The sequence below is a fragment of the Accipiter gentilis genome, chromosome 8 (genome assembly GCF_929443795.1).
Source record: "Accipiter gentilis chromosome 8, bAccGen1.1, whole genome shotgun sequence".
Classification (NCBI taxonomy): Eukaryota; Metazoa; Chordata; class Aves; order Accipitriformes; family Accipitridae; genus Astur; species Astur gentilis.
In genome coordinates this window covers 7,727,188-7,752,147 of record NC_064887.1, presented here as the reverse complement: position 1 = coordinate 7,752,147, position 24,960 = coordinate 7,727,188, and the positions used below count along the sequence as shown (strand labels likewise).

Here is a 24,960-nt window from a genome sequence, read left to right as displayed (position 1 = left end):
GCACAGGGAGTTCAGATACTGGAATGGTAGGTACTTTATTCCACTTACGTAGCATGAATTAGATTTACCGCTTCATTGTAATTGGTATTAACCAATTAAAGCTCTGTCTGAAGATGGCAGTGTTGTAAGTATATAGGACCACACTCTGAACCTGTGATTTATCTTGTGAATATTTTGGCAGGCTAAGAACATTGTAATGTGTAAACTTAACTTCCATTCCATTAAAATGTGGTGTACAAGGCTTTTACAGTATCTTTTGCAGTCAATCTACACAGTGGAAATCAGAGTTGTTTGGGATTCTGCCTTCCCTTGCACTGGGACTAGCTCTCATCTTCCCTGCACTTAGCTGGTTGAGGGATCTGAACTGAACGAAACCAAATGTCTCTTCTGATACCTTTGCTTTTTGTCTGATTTGGTTCCCTGCCTGTGCTGAGTACAGTGAGCTGGGAGTGCTTTGCCTGGCACACCAGAGGGCTTGGTGGGTGATTTGGACAGTCAGACCTGATAGATTTCTTTCAGCTGCTGCAGAGTTGTATCCTCAGTCCAGGTATTTTCTTTCCTGCTAAGATTATGCCAATACTTATTCTTGAAACCACCAGAGGGAGTGATAAGCTCTCAGTAGTGTCCTCCCATTTTAGGAGAACTCTCAAGGCAGTGAATATAAAAAATAAAAGTGTACTCTAGTGAGGTGTGTCCCAAGTATATACAACGTCTGATAGGAAACTATTAGAGTAACTTTGTTTCTAGATCCTTTCTTGGTTTTGAGCTTTAAAAAAACCCCAACCAAACCAAAACCAAAACAAACCTTAAAAAAAATCTTCCCCATGTAGAAGTTTTCATTCAGGAAATCTACAATGAAATTATGTATCTGTAGAATACTTTGTGGATGCATTGCTGGTCTTTGGTACTTCCATTTCATTTGGACCAGCTAACCTGTATTGATGTGAAAACAAGTAGATTAATACTGATGGTTTCTAACATTCAGAGGACAACTCTGACAAATTAGAGACTTTATTGAATGAGAGATCAGCAAAAAACATTATTTGAAGCTCTCACTGCTATATTTTTAAATTACTTTAGTGAATAGCACTTTCTGTGACTGCTTCATGCTTTCCTTGTAGCTGTATCTCAAATATGTAGCAGAGGAAGAATAATTTATTGCTGTTAAGACTGATACTTCTCGTTCCCATCTTTTTCCACTGATATCGCTAAGATTTCATTGTCTAATAGCTTCAGTGAAAATAGGGCTGGTCATAATCACATCAATATATGTCTAGATGGAGTTGTTAAGACACTGTTGGAAAGAAGTGGATATTTCAGAAGATGACAGCAAGAGAATCTGTTCATGAGACACCAGTGATAGCTGTGTTTTCGTGACCTGGGAGAATGTAGTTTGAACATTTGGATGGTAAGAGAGAAGGGGTTGTATTAGACAAGACTACCTTTGCAGACAAGGCTACAATGGCATGTAATTTCTTATTTGAAAAACAGAAAGTGTGTGTGTGTGGTTAAAAACCAGAAGATGTTTTGCATCTATCAGAAGATTGAGTATTTAGGGTGACTGAAATGTTTTATTTTTTTCTTTATCTTAAAGAGTTTGTGTGTGTGCTACTAGAGCTTGCCACTGTTGCCCAATTACACAACATTGGCAGAAAGTTACTGACAAATCTACCTGAGTCAGTGCTGGGAACAGCTGAAAGTTCAAGGTATCACAATTTCAAGCTAGAAATGACGTGGCTGTTTAGAATTGCCTATTTGAGGGGTTGAGTTTTTTCCCCCTGGAATTCTCTTGTCAGTGCTTCAAACAGATACTAAAGAAGAGATCCAGTAATTTAGCTGCAAGGTAGGCTAGTCTACAGGTTTGAGCACTGGTTATGGAGATAGGAATCCTATTTTCTGATGTGGGCTCTTACCGCTTAAATGGCTATAAACATGACTTTTCTAACTGTTGTAATGAAAGCAGGCAGTACTATCTAGGAAGTAGACTTAGAAACCTGACTAAACATGACATTTGCATCTGTATGAAAAGTGGTATGAATCTGGGAAACTTTCTCACAGAGATATAATTTCATTTGTACAATTCTGCCTGCACAGCTGGATTTTGTTATATGGACACTTTTCTGAGAGTAGGAGAGAAAGGAGGAAGATGTAAATCAGCATACTGCCAATTTTTAATATTTTTTAATTCCTTTCTTCACTTCTTTTTACTTTCTATAAAGGTGTGGACTGCATCTTCTAAATATTTCTTCAAGGTATCTACAAAACTTCTTGAAGTGGGATATTGTATTCTTATTTTTTGAAGGATTACTTTTTCAGATGTGTAGTTGCACTTTTCAGGTGGTGTACTTGCTTTTGTGTGAGAACTAACGTAATTTGTAACAGAAGTTGCATCTCATTTAATCAGTCAATAAAACATTATACAAAAATGCTTTATTCTTTTCTCAGTTGCTTTGAATAACTAACTTTCTCCTTGCAATTCTTACTGTATTTGTTAATCCTGTGATCTGCTTTTTTTCTGTTTCAGTCAAAAGACAAAATGATGAGAGGATCACGCCGAGGATGTGTTAGACTCAGGGTAAGTGGTGTTTTATTCAGTACTTAATGACTTACTGTGTATCGTATGGCCTAATGGAGAGAACTGCAAGGAGACTTTTGAGGTTTGGGCTCTATTCCTGGCTCTGCAAAACACTGAAATAGTGAAAGTATTTAAAGAAAGGAAACATTGGAGGTCAAGTGACATGCTGGTCTAATTACATTCTATAATTTTATATACTGTATAAAACCATTATACATTTTATATGTTGTATAAACAACCATTATATGACAGAGTAAGTTGGGTTAGTAGTGGCACACTATGAAAAAGTTGCTGCTTGCAGTTGTCATTTCTTTGTGTGTGGAGATATATATGTATATACATATATGTTCTGTACGTACCGAAGTCATTGCAAAACTGCTTCCTTCTGTCCTTCTGATTTGCCTTTATTCTCTTACTGTGTCCTCCATTCTATCAGTTTGGACACTCTGTAGGCCTGCCACTTGATTGTGCTTGAGCTTAGTGAAACAAAGGAGGACTGGAAAGGGAAGGAAGAAAACAGCAGGCAAAGTTTTTGAAATGTCAGCTGCGGGGGTACAAATTGGGGAAACAGAGATAAGAAGATGCAGAATGGGAAAGCTGAGTGTTACCTTTTTGACGCACTGGCTTGGGACATTTAACCTTAAGTGCTGCTGTTGTAGCTTGATATGACAGTGCTGAAGTGAGGTGGGAATGCTGTGATGTCCTTGCATATGCCCAGTTTCTACCCTGTGGTCATGCACGTACCAAAAGTATTTCCTGCACAAGTCCTTTTTCTATATTTTTTCCTATTCCTCATAGAATCTCTGGTTCCAATATGCAGCAGTCTTGTGAAGAGCTGGTGTAAATAGGGGGAAGGGACCTGGAGGATAACGGGTATGAATGGGAGCATTTTGAGTTTGGGAGTAAGAGAAGTATAGGAAAGGTGATCTGTGGTCTGACACACAATGTGATGAGTGTTGCAGCAGAACTCCACTTCTTCCAGTTATTCCTTCCTTCTGTTGTTACTCCTTTCTAGTCTTTCTGCGGGACTAATAAGGGGTACCTATAACCTTTTGAGACTCATACAGAGAATCTCCATTCACTTGGATTCCAGATGACTTTTTTTTTTCACACTTTCCCTTGTTTAATGTATTGATATCTCAATTTAGAGTTTCTTTAAGGGTAATGTAAACTCAAACCACTGTCTAGAACATGACATTCCCAAAGATTCATGAGGATGTTTTTTGCATTGTGCAGAAAAATTTAGTCTGAAAAACCATGCCTGCTTTAATAGTGTTTTGAGCCTGTCAATGTGGAGGTTGGCCTCAGCCTGTCAGTTTAGGAAATATTAAAAGTGAACAATCTGTTCAATATTGCATGATCTATCTTTATATGGATTTAACATAAAACAATCCCTTTTTCTTCCCCCATCTGCCACTATCCCACCCCAAATTACTCTTTGGAGTTTTCTGAAGGTTTGCTGACTCCCACATCCTTTGTCTGAAGTGTGTGTGGGTTTTTTGTGAGGCAGGAAGGAATCTTTCTTTTTTCTGCTTTTGTAAAGCAGCTCTTCTGGCAGATGACAGTGATACTGATAGCTGAACAGATGGGCTTCTGCAGTCTGAAATTCTATCAAAGAGGTTTTCTGTTTAGAGTAATTGTTGATTTGTAACTGTAGGTGTGAACATAAACAAACATGTAATCTAAGCGATTTAGCTAAAATACTCCCTTTTTTCTTGAATGGATTTTAAAAAGCTTGTTCCTCACCTTTTTGCTCTTGATACACGTTTCACAGGCCTGAAGTTTCATCTTCAAATTCTTCTGTTGACTGTCATAGTGTACTTAGAAGGGTGTGTTCACAGAGGAATCTATGTCATCTGTACTATGTCTTAAGTCCTGCTTAAGTTTTCTGGAATACACACTTAAAACTTTCACACTCTAGTTTTTCTTTTACTTGTGCACATGTATTATCTGCGTTACAACAGAATCATCTTCTATGCTTATGCTCAGACCCTTTGCCTCAGCATTGCAATTAGAGTGTGTGCATTTTATGCAGCTTTGTGCTGAGATCACAGAGTGATGTGCTCTTCCTCTTCCTCAGTTTCCTCCCACCACTTAGGATAGAAGCAGGATTTAGCTGTCCTAGTCTGACCTTTTTAGCCTTAGGTTAGTTTTACCTATATTCTCTGCGGATAGTATCTTGGTCATGTTCTTGGTGTCTGACTTAAGGAGTTTTGACATAGCTGTGGAGGAGAATGATATTGTACAACTTGCAGTGATCTTCTGATTTATCACATAGCAAAACATGTACTTAAAGTGCCAGACATTTTTTATCTATTGGTATATAATAATTCTGCCAAAATGAATCTGGCCCATCGTGTCATGTCACTGACATGCTGCATGATTACCAGATAATCTTTGAATGTAATGGCTAGTCATCTGGTTGTTGTTATGTCCTGGCACTAAAAGTATTCAGAATTATACTGGATTGGGTACACTTTTTAGATGCCTCTTTTATAGTGATCACAGAGCTGTCCTTGAAAAGCCTATATGGAAGATAGTCTTTCGGAGAAGTGGTACATTTTTGGCAGTGGAGGGAAGAAAAAAACGTGTGGAGCTATTCTTTCCTGCTATATAGCCTTGAATTACAGATGGTTGGTGCTATTCTTAAACAGGACCTGTTCCTTCCACTCTGTTTGTGGTGCCTGTGATAGTACCAGCCACACATGAGCTGGTACCATTGGCCAGAAGCCTCATGTAGGGGCCATGAAGAATGTGTGTGAATAAGATTGATTCAGATCCCTCTGCCTCTAAGACTGTAACAAAACAATTCTTGTGTTTTGGCCGGCCTGATGTATACCTGAACCCCTACCCTGCAGTTGCTGTATGATACTTGGCTGAATGAAATGAAATACTTGTTGGAATGGACTCACAGGTCCTTGTACTACTGTTACTTGCTGTTCACTCTGACAGTAAGGGCAGAATTTACTCTTTAAATATGCGCACCTTCCAGTGATGTCTGTTTAGTGGGAGGGGGAAGGATAAAACAGATCCTGATGCTGTGTCTCCTGGAGAAGAAGAGAAACTGAGTGAATCGATTGGTGATTTTTGAACTAAATGTTATAATTTGTTGGAGTTGACAGAGGCCTGGAATGTTTTTTTTTCCCCGGTGTCTTCTCCTGGGTGAAACTGTGTTGTTTATTAAGTGTTTGGGGGGGTAGGAATGAAGATGTGGATAGATTTGTAAATAGCTAAACACAGATGGCCTTTAACTCTATAAATTATTTGCATTTCCTTCTAATAATTCATGAGGGATTAGAAGACAAAGCTAGCTGCTTTTGATATATCCTGATGACTTATTGTTAATATTTACTTAGGGACTGAAAATTAGATGATGCAGTATACCAGTGACATGATGGACCAAATTCATTCAGCTAGAATGATATATTTTTTTTATAGACTAGTAGATAAAATCAGGTCAAGAGCTTCTTTTTGTAGAATGTCTATGAATTAGTATTTTTATACATGGAAAGTACTTGTAAAATATTGCTCCCTACTCTTCTTTAAAATATAAGTTGGAATGTAGTAGAAAACTGTTTACTATAATGATGCTGCAGCATAAAGCTACCTCCTTTACAAAAATAAAAGATGCATATTATTGTCATCTAGAAAATCACAGTTTTACAAATAATTACGGGTTTTTTTTCTGCAACTAAAAATTTATTATTTTAAGGAACTGACTTGCATCCTATGAATAAATAGAGAATCTTTCTGTTCTTTACTGTATTCAGTTTGCTTCTAATTTGTCAATGCTTTTTAAATTCCAGTGGTGTAGTGATAGAGTGTATGCTGCTGATGTCACTGCTTGCCTTATCAGGATTTTGTTCTTTGTTTCACAGGGAGCTGTGATTGGTATAGACGATGAGGACGACAGCACCTTCACAATAACTGTTGATCAGAAAACCTTCCATTTTCAGGGTGAGCTGAAAGAAGAGATTGTTTTTTCTTATAATAGATTCCACTTGTATTTGATGGATGATTTTAAATGTTTGGCAACAGAACAGCATGAATGAGCACACTGAGAATATTCTGGATCCAGGGGTGCTGCAGGTTAGGCAGGGATTTACATCTGCAGTGGATACATATGTGCTACAAAGAGACTGTAGCTCTGGCAGGATTTGGAGATTAAAAACGTAAAGAATAAATCACTCAAGGGGAGAAAGTAATGGGCTTCTGATTATGGGTTTCGCTTACAAAATGTTTCTGATCTTCGTTATCAAGATACAATTATGCGTTTCTGTATGAAGAGAATCAAGACTGGTCTGAAGGTTGCAATTTGTATCTAAATAGAACTTAATGCTCAATTATGAGGAGACTAGAGGCAACATTTGGCTTAAAGGTGGAGCTTTGCTTCAAGATTTACCAGCTTGCATTCATTTCATCTACATTTCTGTGTCTTGTCTGCCAGTCACCATTTCTCTGCTATTATCCTTTTATTCACATTTACTAACACCAATGCCATCTGCCACTGCTATGTTTCGTCATTGCATGCTATGGTTCACCGGTAGAAAGGGTAAGGTACTATATAATTGTTATGTACTCCTTAAATTATTTTATCTGCAGCAGTAGGACTAAATACTGTGATAATATTGACTAGAGAACTTCTCTTTTCTGAATGTTAAAATCCTATGGAAGTGTGATAAAAATATTTTTCAACTAACATTTGTTAGTCCTTTTGCTTTTCCTCTAAAATGTAGTGACTAAATCATTTAATTGCTTTGCATAGAGCTGGAAACTGTTAATATTGAAGAAGCACATTTGCATTTAAGCAGTCATATTGATTTATATAAACTAGAATAATTCTATAACCTGTATTCTATAATTCTATATCCTGTACATATTTTTAAATCAGTGATTTGGAAATGGGAGTTATCATTAATACTGCTGTTTTTCTGAGAATATTTCTAATGATAAATATTAATCGTACACCATGTTGTCACTGGCATCTGTATTCCTTGTGCTACAGTTCTTCCTAAATGCTGCTGCTGTACTCTGGCTTTTCACTGCATTAAGCCTCATAAACATACCTTCATAATGCTGAGCTCACAGTAATGCTTAAATCTACTGTTCCCAAGGATAACTGATAGAATGCAAGCTAATTGCTAATGCAGTAATGGAATGCCATACTATGGCAGTCTTTCAGTACTATGAAGCAAAATACTGCTGAATATCTGAGAACTTGATACAGGTAAATCTAGAAATCTCTCATCTTTAGTTCCTAAGATATACCTTTTTAAATATGTCTTATTTGCAGTGATTTCTTATTTGCTATGTTCTCTTTTGGGTAGTCAGATGTCTTAAAAGAAGACTGATAGTATTTGACACAAGTAACATTCTGCTTTTAGTAATATTGATAATTTTTGAACATCAGTTTTGTCACAAAACCTCTCATGCCTTGTCATCTCAATTTGTGTGCATTTCATATCAGGTCGGGATTTGTGTATGCTCCTTTAGTGTAGAACTAAGATCTTGTACACTATTTTCTGTGTTAAGCTTTTTCTGTTAGCATATTATAAAGATAACATGCCTGATAACCAGCAAATTGTAATGATACAAGCATAGCATTAATATATGTGGCTGTAATGCGACAATGTAAAAAGACAGGTGAGATATTAGTGCCAGGATATTTCAGTATAAAACAGCTCTGTGGAACTACATCTGTAGTTCTTACAGTCGCTGTAAATGTATTCTCACCTCATGCAACCCTTATGTCATATATATATATATATATATATAAAAAATGTTTGTTCATTATATGAATTTAATTCAATATTACATAGGCTTTAAATTACGTGAAATCTAGGTCACTATCAGTCATGAATGGTGAACGGGTAATAATGTAAATACTACAAAATGTATTCTTAGACCACATAGGATATGTAGAACAGATTCTGGGAATAATCCAAGAAAACATACAGTATTCCTAACAATTTCTTTCTCAGTTTTTTTGGTACATGATCCAGATAGAGCTTTTGTTCTGTGAGATAGTTGTAGCTATAAATAGATTCACCCTTTATAAAAGAAGTCTTGTATAAGAGAAAACTGCTGCAGAAATGGCAACTTTTTTAAAGATACAGTCTCTTCCTTCCTTCTTACTGCCTGCCTTCATTCTCAAAGACAGCCAGGGATCCAAACAACCTGCAGCCTAGTTGGGAAAATGGCAGAACTTTAAAAATACCGAGATTTCAAAGATCTGCTGACCTGTGCCTAAGTTAGGGTCCCATCTGCAGTGGAATGGTTTCTCTTTCAGGCCCCAAAAGAAACATGTTTTCATGTACTCAGACTTTAAGTACTGATTGTTGAAGACTTGAATCCTCTTTGGCCTCAGTGAAATTTTGCTGGCAGGCAGTGATAGACTTTGAATTTGGGAAAAGAAGGAAAAACTTCATACTGGATTCATTAATTATTTCTTAATGTCAGTTGCTCAAGAGTGCACACCTGTCTAACACTCTAGAGATGTAAGTAATGAGACGAAGGGTAAATAAGTAATTTAAAGACATCTGATCAACTTCTCACAGGGATGTTTTTCCCATATGTGTGTGTATGTGTATAACTGAATTTCTGAAGTCCTAAGCCTTCAGCATCTACTACTAAGATTTGCCCGTCACTGGATCTTGGTAAATTCTGAGTCTTTCCAGTGTGTAGTTCATATTCTGTTGCTGCCTGTGACAGTCTCCCTCTATTCTGTTTGTAACTTGTGCTTTCTAGTGGCCATCCCTGTATTGTACATTAGTAAAAGTTAAAAAGTTTTATTACAAAGAAAATGTAGTCATTGAATGATGACTGTGTATATATCAAATGGTATCCATATACTTAGTATCTGGGTATAAAGTAAAGAAGTGAGTTGAATAAATATGGGCAATAAAACAAACAGGATGTTTTGGTTTACTGTCAGCTTAACTTTAGCTCTGCCAGAGTGCCCAGCAGATTTTCCCCCTTTATTTTATTGTTATGTACAGCTGTATTCACGCTGGAGGGGAAAGGGAGGGGTAGGATGTCCACAGAAATTTTAAAATAGATTTAAAATTAATGTATTTCATCTCCCAATTGGTCCTTGTTTGGTCATACTGTATATCCAGTTTCATGGCTTGATTCTAAGGCTTCTGAATTAGGTAGATCTCAAAGCACTCCCTCATGGGTTTGGTCAGATTAGATGTAAAAATCCGTTCAAGTTGCTGCAAGACATTTGGGATAATAGTCTTAGTGTAGTGTACCTTCCTGTCAGGAAGCTCGCTTTTGTTAATATATTTTTTCTTGCTGTAATACATGTCCCTGTTCTAAATGTTCTATAACCTTCAAACACTGTGGCTTGGGGTTTTTTTGTTGTTTTTTTGTCTTCTTTTAACATCTTCATATCATCACCTAGCTATAAGCTCTTTCCATTTGGAAAGTCAGTTCTTCTATCGTCTGTATCACTTAGCTGCTCTTTCTGCTCACTAGGATGCTCCTGGCTTAAATTCAAGAGTGGGAACATGATGTTCAAGACAGTCCAGCAAGGGTATTGTTGCCTTCTTGATATTTGAATTGCTGTCTAACCTGAAGCAATAATGGTTTTTATTTGGACTGAAATACTTCACTAAACACACGCAGAAACAAGAATTCAGATTTTTAAACTGCTACCCGAAAACCCAGCTCTCCAGCTCTTATTTTTACAGCCTGCAGCACAGTTCCTTGGAAGGCAAATCAGTCTTGTCTCCACTGTTTTGTGTAATAAAGGATTGAAAGATTGGAAGCAGTCCAGTGCATTGATCTGAGATGATTTTGCTTTAGCTTTTGTCTTTCCTTTCCTATTCCTGCCACAAAAGTATCTGAGAAATGAAGCATGAATGTTGCTGTGCAATTTATTCTCCTATTACATGAAAACTGTCAGCTGGTAAAGGTAGATTTCTCCTTTTTCCCCATCCTGCCCCAGTTTCTAGCTTAATTTGTGTCTGCCTACCATCCCAGCTGAGAAAAGAGGGAGATAGGCGCAGCAAGAGGTTGCCTTAGTGTTAGAAAAGCAGGGAATTTTTGTTACTGTGGGACACAGCTATTACTAAGGGTGTAGTGGGGTCCACAAAGGCCTTAGTTGCTGAGAAGTATCAGAATTTGAGATTTTAAGTATTTGTTGTAAGTATCAAAATTAAGTATAGTGGTTTTAGACCTGCGTTTCACTGCTACTTGGGGAAATAGTCAATATTTATAGTCTTGTATAAAACCTTAACATTGTCCACCAAATAGATGGCAGGAAGCTGATTGTCCTTGTGATATAAAGAGGCACTTTAATCTATCAGATTACCCAATTTAAATAACAATTCAGAAATTGCAGCCTTTTTCCCCAAAAGTTTTGAGAGCTTTTTTAATTTGTTATTGAAAAATGCCTAGAAAGATATTTCGGTGTGAAATCTTGGTCTGTGCCGGTTTCCTCAATGATGTTTATAACTGCTGTGACTGCATCGTTTGTCCTAAGCTAACATTTTGGAGGGTCTTTTGGGGTTCTGGTGATGCTGAAACAGTGAATTCCTCTATGCTATGTGCAGTGATGCTTCTATATTGCAGAGGTGGGTGAGCAGCTATATTAAGAGTAAAGCTTCCAGGCTTGTCTCTTCATACATTTACATCAGAGCTGAGCTACCTGTCCTCCTCCCTTTAACTGATCAGGTCTGTGCTCCACAAAGTTCTGGGCTGCATCTCATCCTCTCCTGATTGTCAAAACTGCAAAAATTCCTCTGCAAACCAGAACTAGGTTTAGCTTTTGCAGTAGGATTCTTCTGTCTTCCTCTCTGTTCCACCTACCTCCTTTTTGCTATTAATGTATTATATTAATATTGTGAGTAGTTGGAACTTGTGACCAGAGTTCAGGGAATGGTGCGTGGTTGTGCTTTTACTGTTTCATTCAGTTCCTTCTTGCACCCGCAGCATACTGTATTATAATTGTCTATATTCTAATCATACCGTGAGTATGGCAGTTTTAATGGGGCTATCTGCACTCAATTTTTATGGTCATATATAAACACCTCTTGGTTTTCCATTTCTTAAGGTTGAAGTAGCAGATTTCAAAATGTATGTTAAACTTGAGAGTAGCAAAGAAAATAATACCTTGAAACAGTATCTGTGTGATGTGTCCAGTTGTTTTCTTTTTTCCTTCCTCTGGAAGAAATAGTATATTTATTGCTTGTTACTTTTTGGCATCAATACGAATCTATTATCTCAACTGTATATATGTTAGATGGCAACTATTTTGGAAGGGTCAGAAAAGGTCTCACTGTGAGGACAGGAGGGATACTGAGAAGTTCAACGCTCTTTTTTCCTTCTGTTTTAACAAGAATTTCCAAGTAGCAATAAACTTGAGTTTGACCTGTTAAATTGAGAACTATATTATTGGCTAAGGAAAATTGTTATATTTTTGTTCTTCTATTTTGATTTTTTTTTTAGTTCAAGCCAAAATATGGTTTCTACCTTGAGCTAGTTGTTTCTGGGCTAGTTCAGTGTGATCTGCAATGGCTTTTAAATGCAAACATACCTTGAAAGCCATTTCCACAGAATATAGTATATATAATATTTTTCAGTGTTACTATTATTAATATTTAAATATTGACATTCTCTAGTGAAAACCCAGATACTTGCAGATTGTCCCACATTCAGAAATGTTTAATTATGAAATTATATGTTGAGTATGAATTCCAGAGAGAACTAATAGCATCTTGATCATGTATTTCCTTTGTCACACAAGTTTCCACCTGAAGGTATGTTTATGGGCTGATTATAAAGCTTGCTAAAAAAGCTTTTGAGCTTAGGTAACAGTAAAACAGCGGTTTAGTTGGTTTCTCAAGATCACAGATTAATCTTACTAATACATTGTACATGGGAGACCATTTGATGCTTTTTCTGTGGACAAGATTAGATTTTCTCTTTCTGTCTTGTGACTGCACAGGAGTCTTCTGTAGGTACAGGGAGATTGGTCAAACACCTGCAGAACAAAAGGAGGGTTGATTTATATGTGTGGGTGGAGAATGGCATCAGGAGGAAGATTAGTAGAAGGGAGAATAATGATTGTGACAACTCCAAAATTATGATACAGAGGAAGTAAGGTACTGAGACTATATTCAACGTACTGACAGATATGGGAGCTGCATGTGTTAGAAGGGTATTTGTTAGTAATGAAACTACTGTATTTTGGTAGGCTTTTATGAAACCCTGCTTCATCTTGCATGTTTTTCCACAGTTTGAAAGGCCTTCAGTGACTTTAAAAAGCCATTTATTTAGCCACAGAACAGCCCTTTGATGCGTGACTTTTCCACCTTATTGGGCACTACTGATAAAATCTCTCTCCATCGACCTTGGTGGCAAAAATCCTATCGATCTCAATATAGTCAGAATTTCACCTCTATCATCCGATTATTTGTGTGTAAAGATACTATATTACTTCTGCACTTGGCTGAGAAAATACAGGAATTTTGCATAAAAATCAGTGGAAGTTTTGTCAGAATGAAGGCTGTATAATTGTCTCTATTGACTCTGTGGGTGTAATAGACGTTTTTTACTGAGTTCTGCCTGTAAGTAGGTCACAGTGAATGAAAATAAAATATGCACTTCACTTTGTGACAGTATGCTGTATTTATAAGTAATCTAGTGATTTTTTTAAACTAATTCTTGAGGTTTTTCTTTCATCCTAATGCCCATGTAGATGCACAGAGGAAAAAAAAAAGCACCAGTATGCTAATTCTGAGGTGATATGTTTTATAGATTCTGTCTTCCAAGTGCTGCTGTGCATGACCTAGAAATGCTAGTGGTAAATGCTGTATTGTGGAGCAGAGTTGTTAAACTTGTTTATGTCTAATCTTTAGATGCTATCAAGCTTAGGCTAGAAAAAGTAATCTGTTTTATGCTGCACTTTAACATTTGGTATATGTTATATAAACACATATAATCTCTTCACAACAAAGTAAATATTATAGGAACTCTAAATTACAAAATTTATTCTCTGTTTGGGAAACTAATAGAGGATGAGAGCATTTAATGTAGTTGCATTTCATTTGCCTCCTTGTCCTCATAGAATAGAACTTTTCAAAATCCCTGCCATATCTGACTTGACAGTTTGGGAAATTCAGAGATAAGGGACTATTTTAGGAGTTGTAAAACATCATCTTTCTGAATTACAGAAATTCCTCCATAGAAGCAGTGATTCTTGTCTTTAGTACTTTTGCGTTCTGTAATTTTCTCCTTGGTGAACTAATTGCTTTTCTTTCTTTGTACCTCCTCTAGGAAAGAGTTAAGATTTTTTTTTAACCATAAAATGGATGTTAAAATACCTTACAAATAAGCTCAACCAGAGGGATTGCAAAAAATGCATGTCTTTAAAAATATTATTATCATATTAAAGCTCATTGTAATGCAATTACATACTTTTCAAGTGCGCTTCTCTGAACTAGTCATAGATAGGACTGTGATTGTGTTAAGTACCCTGTGGTTGCCTGAGACATACCCGAGATGTCACAATAAAGTATACAGGTACCTTTCAAAGGATGCACTGTAGACACAGAGGAGTGAAGGCTTAAGCATATGGGAACAAATTGTAATTTAGTTCATAAATACTAATTCTACTAAAAAAATGTAAAAAGAGCTTAACTGACATAATCATGGTACATTTGCAGTGTTTCAACCATTAATAATTCCAACTTCTTGCATACAGTGGTGCATATATAGCTCTGTGTGGATTTAGCTGGTTCCATGTGGAAATGCTGACTGTTAAATTGCAGTAAAAACTGAGTTAATGATTCTGGCACTTAAAACAGAGAAAAGCACAGGGACTGTTAGTGTCTTCTCAACTGCAGACAGCATTGATATTTTTGTGGATAGTTGATGGCCTAGTACAATTTGCATTTCAGCTGACAAGGTAACTATTGCATTAACCCCTCAGACCAAGAACCACAATGAATATTCATGTAGTGTAGTGGGCTCTTCTATTTAATTTCTTTTTCTAATTAGTATAAAAAAAATTGAATCACTTATAAATAGCTGAAGTAACACCTTTATGTCTTTTAAGTGCCAGGTATTTCTCATGTAGATGTCTCAGTGTTTCTTATTTGTCTTTTGTAATACTGTTATTCTAGGGTCAGCCTAGGAAAAGGTAACTTGTTTCTCTCTCTTGCCCCCTGCCCTTCTCTTTCTAGAAGTTTTGTGTCAGGAGGTACCAGATATCATTCCTCCATTTTTATAGAAGCACAGACACTAGTGAAATTCCTTGGACTAGATAATAATTGCCTTGTTCCAAATATGTTGGTAGAAAGAGATTCAGGAGTAGCTTTCCCATAGGCATCTGCAAGGGGAGGGAGGAAATTAACTTTCAAATGGAGCCTGATCAAATCATGAAAAAAATTGGAGTGATTTCAGGGTACTCGAGACATGGGACTAATGAGCAAGGTGTTCTTGTCTCCTATCTGCTGAAGAAAGGCTCCAGCATTTGCTGATGCAGAGTGAATATTATGTAGTGTGCATCACAAACTTTTTAGCTGAAAAGATATTAGAGCTTTTTCTTCAGCCAAAGTTGCCCTCTTTAAATGAAAAATGGCTTGGATATCTAGCTTTCCCTACAGATGGGTGGATAATGATCTCTGACCATTGTGTGTAGAGTTTTCCCATAAATTGTTTCTGAGTGTGTTGGCTAATCTCTTTTTTGAATGTTCCCATTGATTTTTTTTTTTTCATCAGTGATCTTTTGGCAGCTGTTCAGTTCTAAATTGCTTTTACCATTAGGGAGCTTTTACTTGCACCTAATCTCACAGCAGCCATTTTGATTAGATTTAATACAACTTTTCTTGCAGCTTGCTTTACTAAAAACTGCATCCTACTGTTTTCTCCGTGGTATTCTTAAAAGAGTGTATAGAGGAGAGCCAGGAGGATCTGCTGTTGACGATAGATGGTCTGAAAGTTAAACCAGTGTCCTGAACAGAAAGTGCTTTAAAGGTTACAATGCTGTGTGTTTCCGTGCAGTAAGCAGTCTTCTCATGGCGGTGTTCCTGGATTTATCGTGGCTGAGACTTTGTCTTAGTAGCAGGGTTGATGAGATTCGTGTGTTCTACCTAAGGTTTGATCATGCTATGCCATAAGTTTGCAATGTCTAGTATATGAGGAAAAAAAATACAGGTTTTTTCCTTCTGCTGAACCCTGGTAGAAAGAGCTATAGAAGGCTATTAGAGGAATAGAAGCTTCCAAAGTTTAGTTTCTTTATGAGCATGGGAAAGTCAGCTCAGTTTTTGAACTGTACTGATTGATTGGTTTCTAGGTCTTCCCTGTTGCTGTAAGCCTTCTCTGTTCTGTTAGTGTTAGTCTTAATGTGATAACCTTTATTAATGGTGTACTGTATGTTGACATTAGTATTTTAACTAATACAATGACCTCTTTTTGCTGGCAATATGGAAGATCATAGGAAGTCTGTTGCAATACAAGGATTAATTCACTGGTCTGCAGCTTAATTGTTCCTTTTTTTAGTTTAAATAACTGTGGGCAAAAAACTTGAAGATGGCATTTTTGTGTCCTGTGAATTAGTAGCTTCTCAGTGACTTGTATCCCAGCTACCCAGTAAGATGTTTCTTGGGACTGGGAGATGGTTGATTAAAAAAAACATAGAAAAATACAGAAAACAAACTCAAGAAACCTTACACACCTTGAAATATGTTAACCACTACCACTTTGAACACACCTTTGAAAAGTTGAAGCATTAATACATTTGAAGTACTGACAGATTAATGACACAGGTAACTTCATGTGGTGACTGGTGTAGGAAGCATAAGCTTGGTTGATGTCTGTCAGGACTAGGCAAAGGGGCCTGTTCTTAGTAAGCAGAACTGAAGAAGCTAATAAGCATTAAAATTACTGTCAGAGGAAAATATACCTGATCCTAATTGACTAATTCAGTAATTAAAATTAGTGTTACAGTGTAAGCTATGCTGTGAAAAAAAGAAGAGGGCGTTTGTGTGTGCATGTGTGTATACTATGTGAAAAGAAAAATTATAATTTGCATACTGCAAAATATATTTGGCTTAATGCAGTCATCTGGGCAGAGTTCATACGGTTTCTGTCCCTTCATCCTGTCTAGTTTCACTGCGTTATAAACTTGTCCTCAGCACCTACTTCAGCATTTCAATTAAATTATAGAGAACTAGTAGGAAGAACCCCTGCAAGTTAGAAGTTCTTTCTAATGAGTTTTTGAGAGTATTACAGATGGCAAAATCCAGCTTTTTAATACTTGCTGCAGTTCCTGCAAGAAAGTTATTTACCTGCTGTTCCAAGTAACATTTAATTACTTTAACTTCTTCCTACAGACTTCCTTCGTGCATATGAGAGCACTTTGGGTAGTCACTTTCCCTTATGTCTAGTTTTTATTTGTGCATGTTAATGGTATTATCAGAATACCTGTGGCAATTGATCACACTTTACTATTTTAGAAGAACAATGAATAGGGATTGACTTGTAGTATCGGGGAAAATACGTATTTTTAAAAAAACTAGCTACATTTCAAACTAGGCTTTTACTTTTACCTTGCATGTAATTGAAGTTTTGCCCCACTACTTTGTAAGGCCACCTCATCAGTTAGACTTGGAGCAAGTTTCTCTATTAAAAAGACATTCTTACGTATTTCTCACAAACACATAAATTGTCAAGTCTTTCCTGATAGTTTTGTTAATTTGACAGAATTAGTGTATATATACTGAAGTAAACAATGCCGTATGTTTATCTTGATATTGATAGTGTTTTCTTTGAGGAGTCTAGAAAAATCTACAGCTTCTTCCTCCTAAAGGGGGGGGGGGGGGGGGGGCATAAGAGAGAGATTTTTCTGTGGATTTCTGATTCTCCTTCCCTCATCCCTTCCTCTGGCCAGTGAAATGCCCTTTATAGGAATGGATGTGTGAAAAAAGTAATAAATAATTTTCTAAAGGAGGGTTTATTTAACATATTTGGAAGACCCATGGTGGTTTTGGGTATGGATGGGTTTGAGGTGCAGAATTCCAAAGAATAGAAGCAATGGGAACATAAGGGTGAGAAAGGGAACATTGAAAACAAAGCATTTTGAGGCTGGAGAGTACATTCCAGTGTAATAACTTACAGATATTTCCTCTGAACTCCATAACAAATAAGTCAGATAGGAATCTTAGTTCTCCAATGCATAATAGGTGCTAGCTCACTTAAGCTTTCCTTGCTTTTAGCAGGCTTCCTGTTTCTTTTAAATACTTTCCACTTGAATGAGGAACTAGAAACAATTGTCAATAACTATTTTAAATCTGTACATGGGCCAGTTTACAGTCTATTTAATGACTGGATTTTTCTCTTCTTTCTTCACCTGGAGTCTACTGACTCTGCTCGTGTGGTTTTTAAACACTCTTAGAGCACAGCAAGGAACCCTTTCAAACTAGCAAAGTAAAGTTGGCATGTCTGTGCTGGGGGTAAGGAAGAAGAAAAGCAGTATTGGGGGAAAAAAAGAAAAAAAAGGTGATGATAGTCCTTAGTCTGTTTTGATCTGTTCTTCATCCTCCTTCTCCAGCTCCTCTTCTCTTCCTTGTCCCACCAGTCCTGAAAGCCATCCACCGCCTCCTTTAATCATCACTTAATATATTACTTTCTTAACTATCACCATCTGCAACTAAGAAGCATAGCCATCTTCTTTTGTCATTACTTCCTGACTTGGATTCTTAATTAAAACTGTATGGTGGTCTGTTGCAGAAGTATGAAAATCTTATTGTATGTTGTCGTTAACATATGTTTCAGGTTCTATTCAATTTTAGAGTAGGATTGTCTTGAGTTTAAAAAATGTTTATTATGTATTTCAGATTATTCTTTGTGCTTCATTATTCATACCAGTGACCTGTTAGAGCTGGTGTTTCTCCTGTCTTATGAATCCATACCTGAAAAGCTAACGTATTCAAAGTTACTATGTCCACACTGAAGTAGAATTACCGGATAATTTGTTACAGGTTGAACAGCTTCTCATAACTAAGAAAATTTAAAAATGACTTAATGAATTGAGGAATGTCTGTGCAAATGCTCTTCTCGTGTATGCCCCTAAAGATGGACAAGGGACAGATAATCACATTTATCAATAATGCAGAACTCTTATATTTATCATATTCTTTTTTTTTTTTAATTTGACATATATGGTAGACAGTCATTAGTAAAATAAAATTTCTATCAAAGCATAAAAGCTTTTTGCATGCCTGATTATTTAAAACATCTCTCCAGTACTATACAGGAGATTAACACAATAATGTTACAGAGCTGTAATCACAGAAGAATAAACAGGATATTAAGACAACTGTGGAATTATGTCATTGGTGACTTAACAAAGATAGTATGGTTTAATTTCCATATATAGGGAGGACATCAGATCTGTTTGCTTTTGACTTTTAGTATGCTGCATGTAATTCAACATTGTCTTTTGAATAATTTTTCAGCTCGAGATGCTGATGAGAGAGAGAAGTGGATTCATGCTTTAGAGGACACCATTCTCCGCCATACCCTCCAACTTCAGGCAAGTTTCACTTTCAATTTTAATTTGTTTTACTTTCTTTTTTTTCAAAGCAATGGAGTACAACAGCATGACTGCTAATATCAAACATATCTTGTATAACACCTGGCTGTTCTATGGCCTATACAGTCAGATACAGTATGACATCAGTATAGGTACCTGAGATTAGGTTCGAGTCTTTCTGTTACTATTTTCATGTCTTACCATCATGAAAAGTCAGTATATGACTTCTTTTTATTAACTCTTACTTTTAATTGGTGGTTCCAGACTGATCGTTGCACATTTAGTTCTTTTGTTTGTTTGTTTTTGTTAACCTGGGAGTTAGTCCTTTTTGGGTCAAGCAGAATGAGACATGTAGAAGCCTGTTGTGTACTTGTACACAACCTAATTTTGAAATTAAAATGAGACAGCAGCATTGAACCTCTTTCTGGATGACAAAAATGGTAAATAGCTTATGTTTGAATCTACTGTGTGAGCTGGATATTGGTAGTTTTCTGGTTCTGAAAACAGATGGTTGGACTGAGGATGGTTCTTAGCACTAGTTATCTAAGACCAGTTTCTGAGAATGTTCTAGACTTGGACATCCCTGTAAGGCTTGCTAATCCTTTATTTTTGCCTTGGAGAGAAACACAAACTCTTCATGAAAGGGATTTTCTCATACTGGGTTTGTACCACAAAGGTGTCTGATGACAGTGTAGGAACAAGTATTCATTATTTGTGTTGAGTAAAGGTTTGGTATGCTTTTGGAGTACAGCAAGAGAATTAGGTCTCTTTATGATTGACACTGTATAAAGAAAGATACATTAAAATCCCTAATATCACAGAAAGAGAAGCAGGTTATAAAGACTGATTTAGATGACATTTGCTCGATCTAAAGTGTTAGAACAAGCCTCAATTTATCCCCTCCAACTTCGGGCACTTGTGGTATCTCAGTCAATTTACTTTAGTTTCCTGCTAAACAGTGGTTTTCAGCCTTTTTTGACTTACTGAAAACCACTAAAAATTTTCTAGTGGATAGCAGATCCCTGGATAAAAATTCAAGTTTGACAATCAGCTTTGTATCCCTAGTAACATGTCATAAATATTTTAGAAGTAATCTCTCCATCTGGACACAGTAGCTGCCCACAGACTGAAGAACTCTGCTCTGCAGTGGGTCTGAGGAGACAGAGATTATCTCGAGGACAACATATGGATTTAGAAGGGCTGAGCCTGCCTCCCAAGGGATGCCTCTTCCTCCATCCTCAGCTTGGAGAGAGAAAGTGAACAGGTTAACGTAAGCAGGACATTTAGGGTCTGAAGTGGAGTAAAAGTAATCTGTGCAGTTTTCTCCACCTGGAAGACTTTTTATGGCTTGGAGATAGAGAGTACAGAAGTGAAACACCAGAATATACTGCGGTTTTATAAAAATGTACACTTCCACGCTCTCTGGAAGTTGTGATTGTAGTTTTATTGGCAGACATAGATTTCATGATTGCAGCTAGTAATGGAACTGTTTCCCATTACATAACCTGTTCGTGTTTCAGGAGTTTTTCAAGTAAGTGAGGAGGCATATTTAGATAAAAAAACCCCTAAGTTAGTAATTTATCTAGTAATGTTTGAGGGAATATTTAAAAATCTAGAACTGATTACTAAGAAACATGTCCTCATCCCTCTTAAATATATTGAGCATAATACCTTGTGGGCCACGGTCGTGTGCTCACCATTCATTTTCAAGAACCTTGTTCAACGGGCTGGTCCCATACATACCCTTTTTGTTTCCGAGGCCCTTATTTGTAGACCAGCTGGGATACTGTTCGCTTACACCCCAAATCAGGAGCTGTCAAGGCTCGCCGTCTGCATCGACAGGAGCTGCCGAGCAGGTACCGCTTTAACAACGGCACAAGACTAGACCTCCTTGCAAAGCAGCTTTCTCCCATGAGTGAGGACGAGCGGTCTCAAGTGCTGTTCTCCTGATGTGCAGGCGGAGTGAACAAGCTCTGTGGAGCCCGGTCTGAAGTTACCGAGGCTGCCTGCAGGGCCGAGCACCGGCTGTCTCTCCGAGCAGAAACCCCTCGGTGTTGACAGCCGGCCAGGTCCCGCTGGGCTTCAGCAGCGTGCTCCCGTCTCGGGCCGCTGGCTGAAGCCAGCGGTGCCTTTGGCGGGACGAGCCCGGGCCTTTCGTTGCGGTGACGGGAGGCGCGGCGCTGAGCCTGCCGGCCTGCCTCCCCTCACGGCGGGCCGCCGCTCCCCGGCCGGAGACCGCCATTCTCCGGAGGGAGGGGCGCGCCCCGCCCGCCCGCCAATCGGCGGCCGCCTTATTCGTGATGCGAGCGGCGGGGCCGCGGCGGGGGGTGCCCCTGCCCTTTCCCTCGCTCCCCCCGCCGGAGGCGGCGCTGCCGGGGCCCGGCGGGCGGTCAGCCAGCCCCGCCGCTCCGCTCTCCTCGCCGCACCCCGCGGAGGAATGGCCGGTGTGAGTACGGGGGAGGGAAGGCCGGGGCCGCTTAGGGGGTGGTGATGGGGGGGGGGGGGGGGGGGGGCGGCAGGTGTCAGGGCTGCCGGGTGTCCCCTCTGGGGCAGGTCCCCTCCCTGACTGGAAGCGGAGCGCTGCCTCCTCCCCGCGGCGGCCGAGCGGCTCCGGCCGCTGCCCTGCCCCGCCCGGGCGGGCGCTAGGGACGGCCCCGGGGAACAGGCGGCGGAGATGGGCGTTAGGCAGCACCCCCCCCCCCCCGGGGAGCGGGGCTCGGCAGGGAAGGCGGGCGTGGGCTTCCTCCGCGGGGGACTCGCGGGGTCTCCGGGAAGGGCTCTGATGCCGTACCGGAGTGCCGGCGAGTTTGTGGGCGCCCTGCGTGCCCGGAGGGATGCTGCTTTCATCCGGTTACAAGAGCCCCTTGTATACAAACACGCCTTGGCTCCCATTAACATTTAAAACAAAACGCCGCTTCATGCGCTTGATGTTCTTTTGCTTTCCTTTTTATTTGGACGATAAAGTCAAATGAGTTCTTTGGGAGGATTATTGGCTCAACGGGTATGGATGGGGGGGGGTCGAGTGCTGTGGCGGAGATTATTTTCTGTAACGCTATTTTCTTGGTTTCTGTCGCAAACAGAAACGTGGTTATCTGTCATAGAAGACCTTTATGCGTCTGGTTTTGTCCAGAACGATAGATCTTTTCTGAGTCTTTTTTCAGATTTTCATGCTGCTTTCAGTCTGTCTGTCCTCGGACTGGAGAGTTCAAGTTCGCAAAGTCAGGCTTTGATTAAGTTTTCTTCGTAGTGTCAAACACGCATCTGTTAGGTGTGAGAAAGCGTACTGAAACCTAGGTAGTTCGTGGGTTGTGTGAACCGAATCAGAAAGGATAAGGAGTTAATGCGAGGTGGAGAGGTGAAGTGGTGTCTGGGTGTTCACTAGTCTGATTAGTCTTGCTAATTTTATTTTTGCCTAAATGTCCTACTGTGTTGCCCTTCAGTCTTTATAATGGAAGTGGTTTTTAAACACTTAAAAATAATTAAACACGCTGCCCCCCCCCCCCCCCCCCCCCCAGCACAGCAACAAACCTAAACTTGCAAGAGTGAGCTACAGTCAAGGAACTGAAGAACTGAGTCATAAATATATAGAATGAGTAAAGGGATCCTAGCTGTCCAGAGGGCTGACAATTAGTAATGTTGTATCCAAACGGAACAAGAATAGGGAGGAAACATTTCAGATACGTTTGTAATCTAATTTGTCTGAATTTTGAAACTGAAGTCTGTTGTTCTGCTTCCTGTGTTTTTGTATGTTCTTACATTAAAGGCATTACTAAAAACATGCGTAGTTCTTCTAGTATTGGCTTTGTCTATTGAAAAGTCCTTGAACAGCAGATGGTGCGGTAGTATTTGAAGTACCATTCTGAATCCACCAGTGTTTTTCCCCTTACCCCTCCCAAGATGTTATTGTTGTGGCATTACCAGGTCAGTGGCTTTGCAGTGGCGGTATACATCAGTTGCTTCGCACCCCCAAAAAATAAGGGGAAGGGTGTGCATGGGGTGAAGGTATATTGTGGCTTGGGTTTCTTGTTTGTCTGGGCAGAGGTAGGAGGGTATCTCAAGTTTTCTTTTGTTCCTCACCAGTGTCTTATGTCAACCAGCAATCCCATTCAGACAGGAGGTGCTTCTAGTCATCTTGTTTAGCATAAATGTCCTGCTTTCCTTGTCTGTCTTGCAAGTGGCAGCCCAGTGGTTTTTGGCTCTGGAATCCTCCCATGTGAAAACCCCTTGAAGATAACTCATGTCTTTTAGGACCGCAGTAATACAGTAACTTTATTCTTTGATCTGAAAAGACCATTGTTGAAATACGAGTCTACCCAAAAACCAGAGTAACTCTACTCTTCTCATGGCTTAAGGGAATTCAGTAAAAAACAGAATAAATTTTAAAAATCTAAATGGCTGAACGTGTGCATGTATTCTGGTATTTTAGGATCCTATCTGTAGGAGTGATGCTCACCCTGAGCTGAGGGGATGAGCTTTGCATTTTTTTTTTTTTTGGTTGGTTGTCTTTTTTGTTGTTGTTGGGGTTTGTTTTGGTTTTTTTTTTCCCCTCCCCCTACTTCTTCCTGTTAACTGAAACTTTCACACTCATTCTTGCCTTTAATCCCATGTCTTGAAATGTACTTTTCCCCTTAGCTGTTCTAGTGCTGCTAGAGCATCTTGGTAAGTGTCTTAAAGTGGTAACTAAAGAGGTTGTTGAGAATTGCATAAAAGGCAACTAACTACCAACTTGATTTGAAAAATAAATAAAAATACAAAGCTGAAACTTGCATGTTCTACAAATAAGATGTCTTTCATGCTTTCTGAGTAGATATGACAGTGATAACCCACATTAGAGAGTCTTTAAATACTTGCAGGCTACAAAGGATTTCGTACCCAAACTTATGAAAACCTTTCAGGTAATGCCCCAAAGTATTTCAGCCTCTGAGTGGATTTACTGTAGAGACAAAGGAACTGAAATTACTGTCAGTACAAAGATGGACTGTTTCTTACCACCATAAAACTGAAAGGAATTAAAAAAATAAATTGCTTTGTAACTTGATACCTCCATAATTTAAACAAGATATTTACTTTGTGAGTAGCAATTAGTAGGGTAAGAAAACTACATACTAAGAAGTGGATCTAGGATGGTTGCTGTGAAGAGTGATACAATGGCTTAAATATTAAGAGTTACACCATGGCTTCACCAATACTTAAGAGTTGGTAGTGCTGCTGGAAGCAGTCCTGTCTCACTTCTTCTAGCAAAAGGGAAGAGGCAGTGTGGCAAGAATAGCTGAATTTGGAACTGGATTCACAACTGGCCCAAATTAAAACTACTTTTCCTGCTGCCTTGCCTTTCAGAGTTTAGTTTTAACTCAGATTAGTTTCCACATTGAGTTGATTATGTGGCAAGGTAAATGTTTATGCTGACTCAAAAGAAAAAGCAGAGTAAGGGTGAGAATAAACAACAGGGGAACTTATTTGTTTCTCATTCACTTACGCCAGCATAAAGTGTTTGTGAAACTGTATTGCTAGTGTTGGCTCACTTAATATCACATTAACCAGGCTGTTTGATGATGTGTCTAAAGCTGCAAACAAGAATGAAAGATAGAGTAAAACTTTCTTACATGTTTCTCTTAAGTATATTATATTGTTACTCACTGGCTTTCCAATGCTGCTTCTAGTGTGAGTCAAGAATGCTTGCATAAAACTAAGAACAGATTCTTTTAGATTAAGAATATATCCAATGTAGATGTGTTTCAAGTGCTGGTGGAAGGGCGTAGAGTTAACAGGCATGCTGTCCTTTTTCAAATTTTGCTGACAAAGTAACTATGATAGTGAATAAGCAGGTTAGTGCATGTGCATT

The 24,960-nt window shown here is 38.6% G+C and overlaps 1 protein-coding gene across 3 annotated transcripts in view; it reads left to right on the top strand.

Moving 5' to 3' along the window:
* Positions 1-24,960, top strand: part of OSBPL9 (oxysterol binding protein like 9) — a 64,800-nt gene that overhangs the window by 7,558 nt on the left and 32,282 nt on the right. For 2 of the 3 annotated variants that reach the window (XM_049807182.1, XM_049807181.1), the window contains exons 2-4: positions 2,525-2,575; positions 6,454-6,532; positions 19,042-19,118. In XM_049807182.1, coding sequence (XP_049663139.1) covers positions 2,525-2,575; positions 6,454-6,532; positions 19,042-19,118 — 207 coding nt within the window. Of the gene's footprint in view, positions 1-2,524; positions 2,576-6,453; positions 6,533-19,041; positions 19,119-21,477; positions 21,565-24,960 lie in introns of those variants that run through there. The other variant, XM_049807183.1, reaches the window with a different exon arrangement.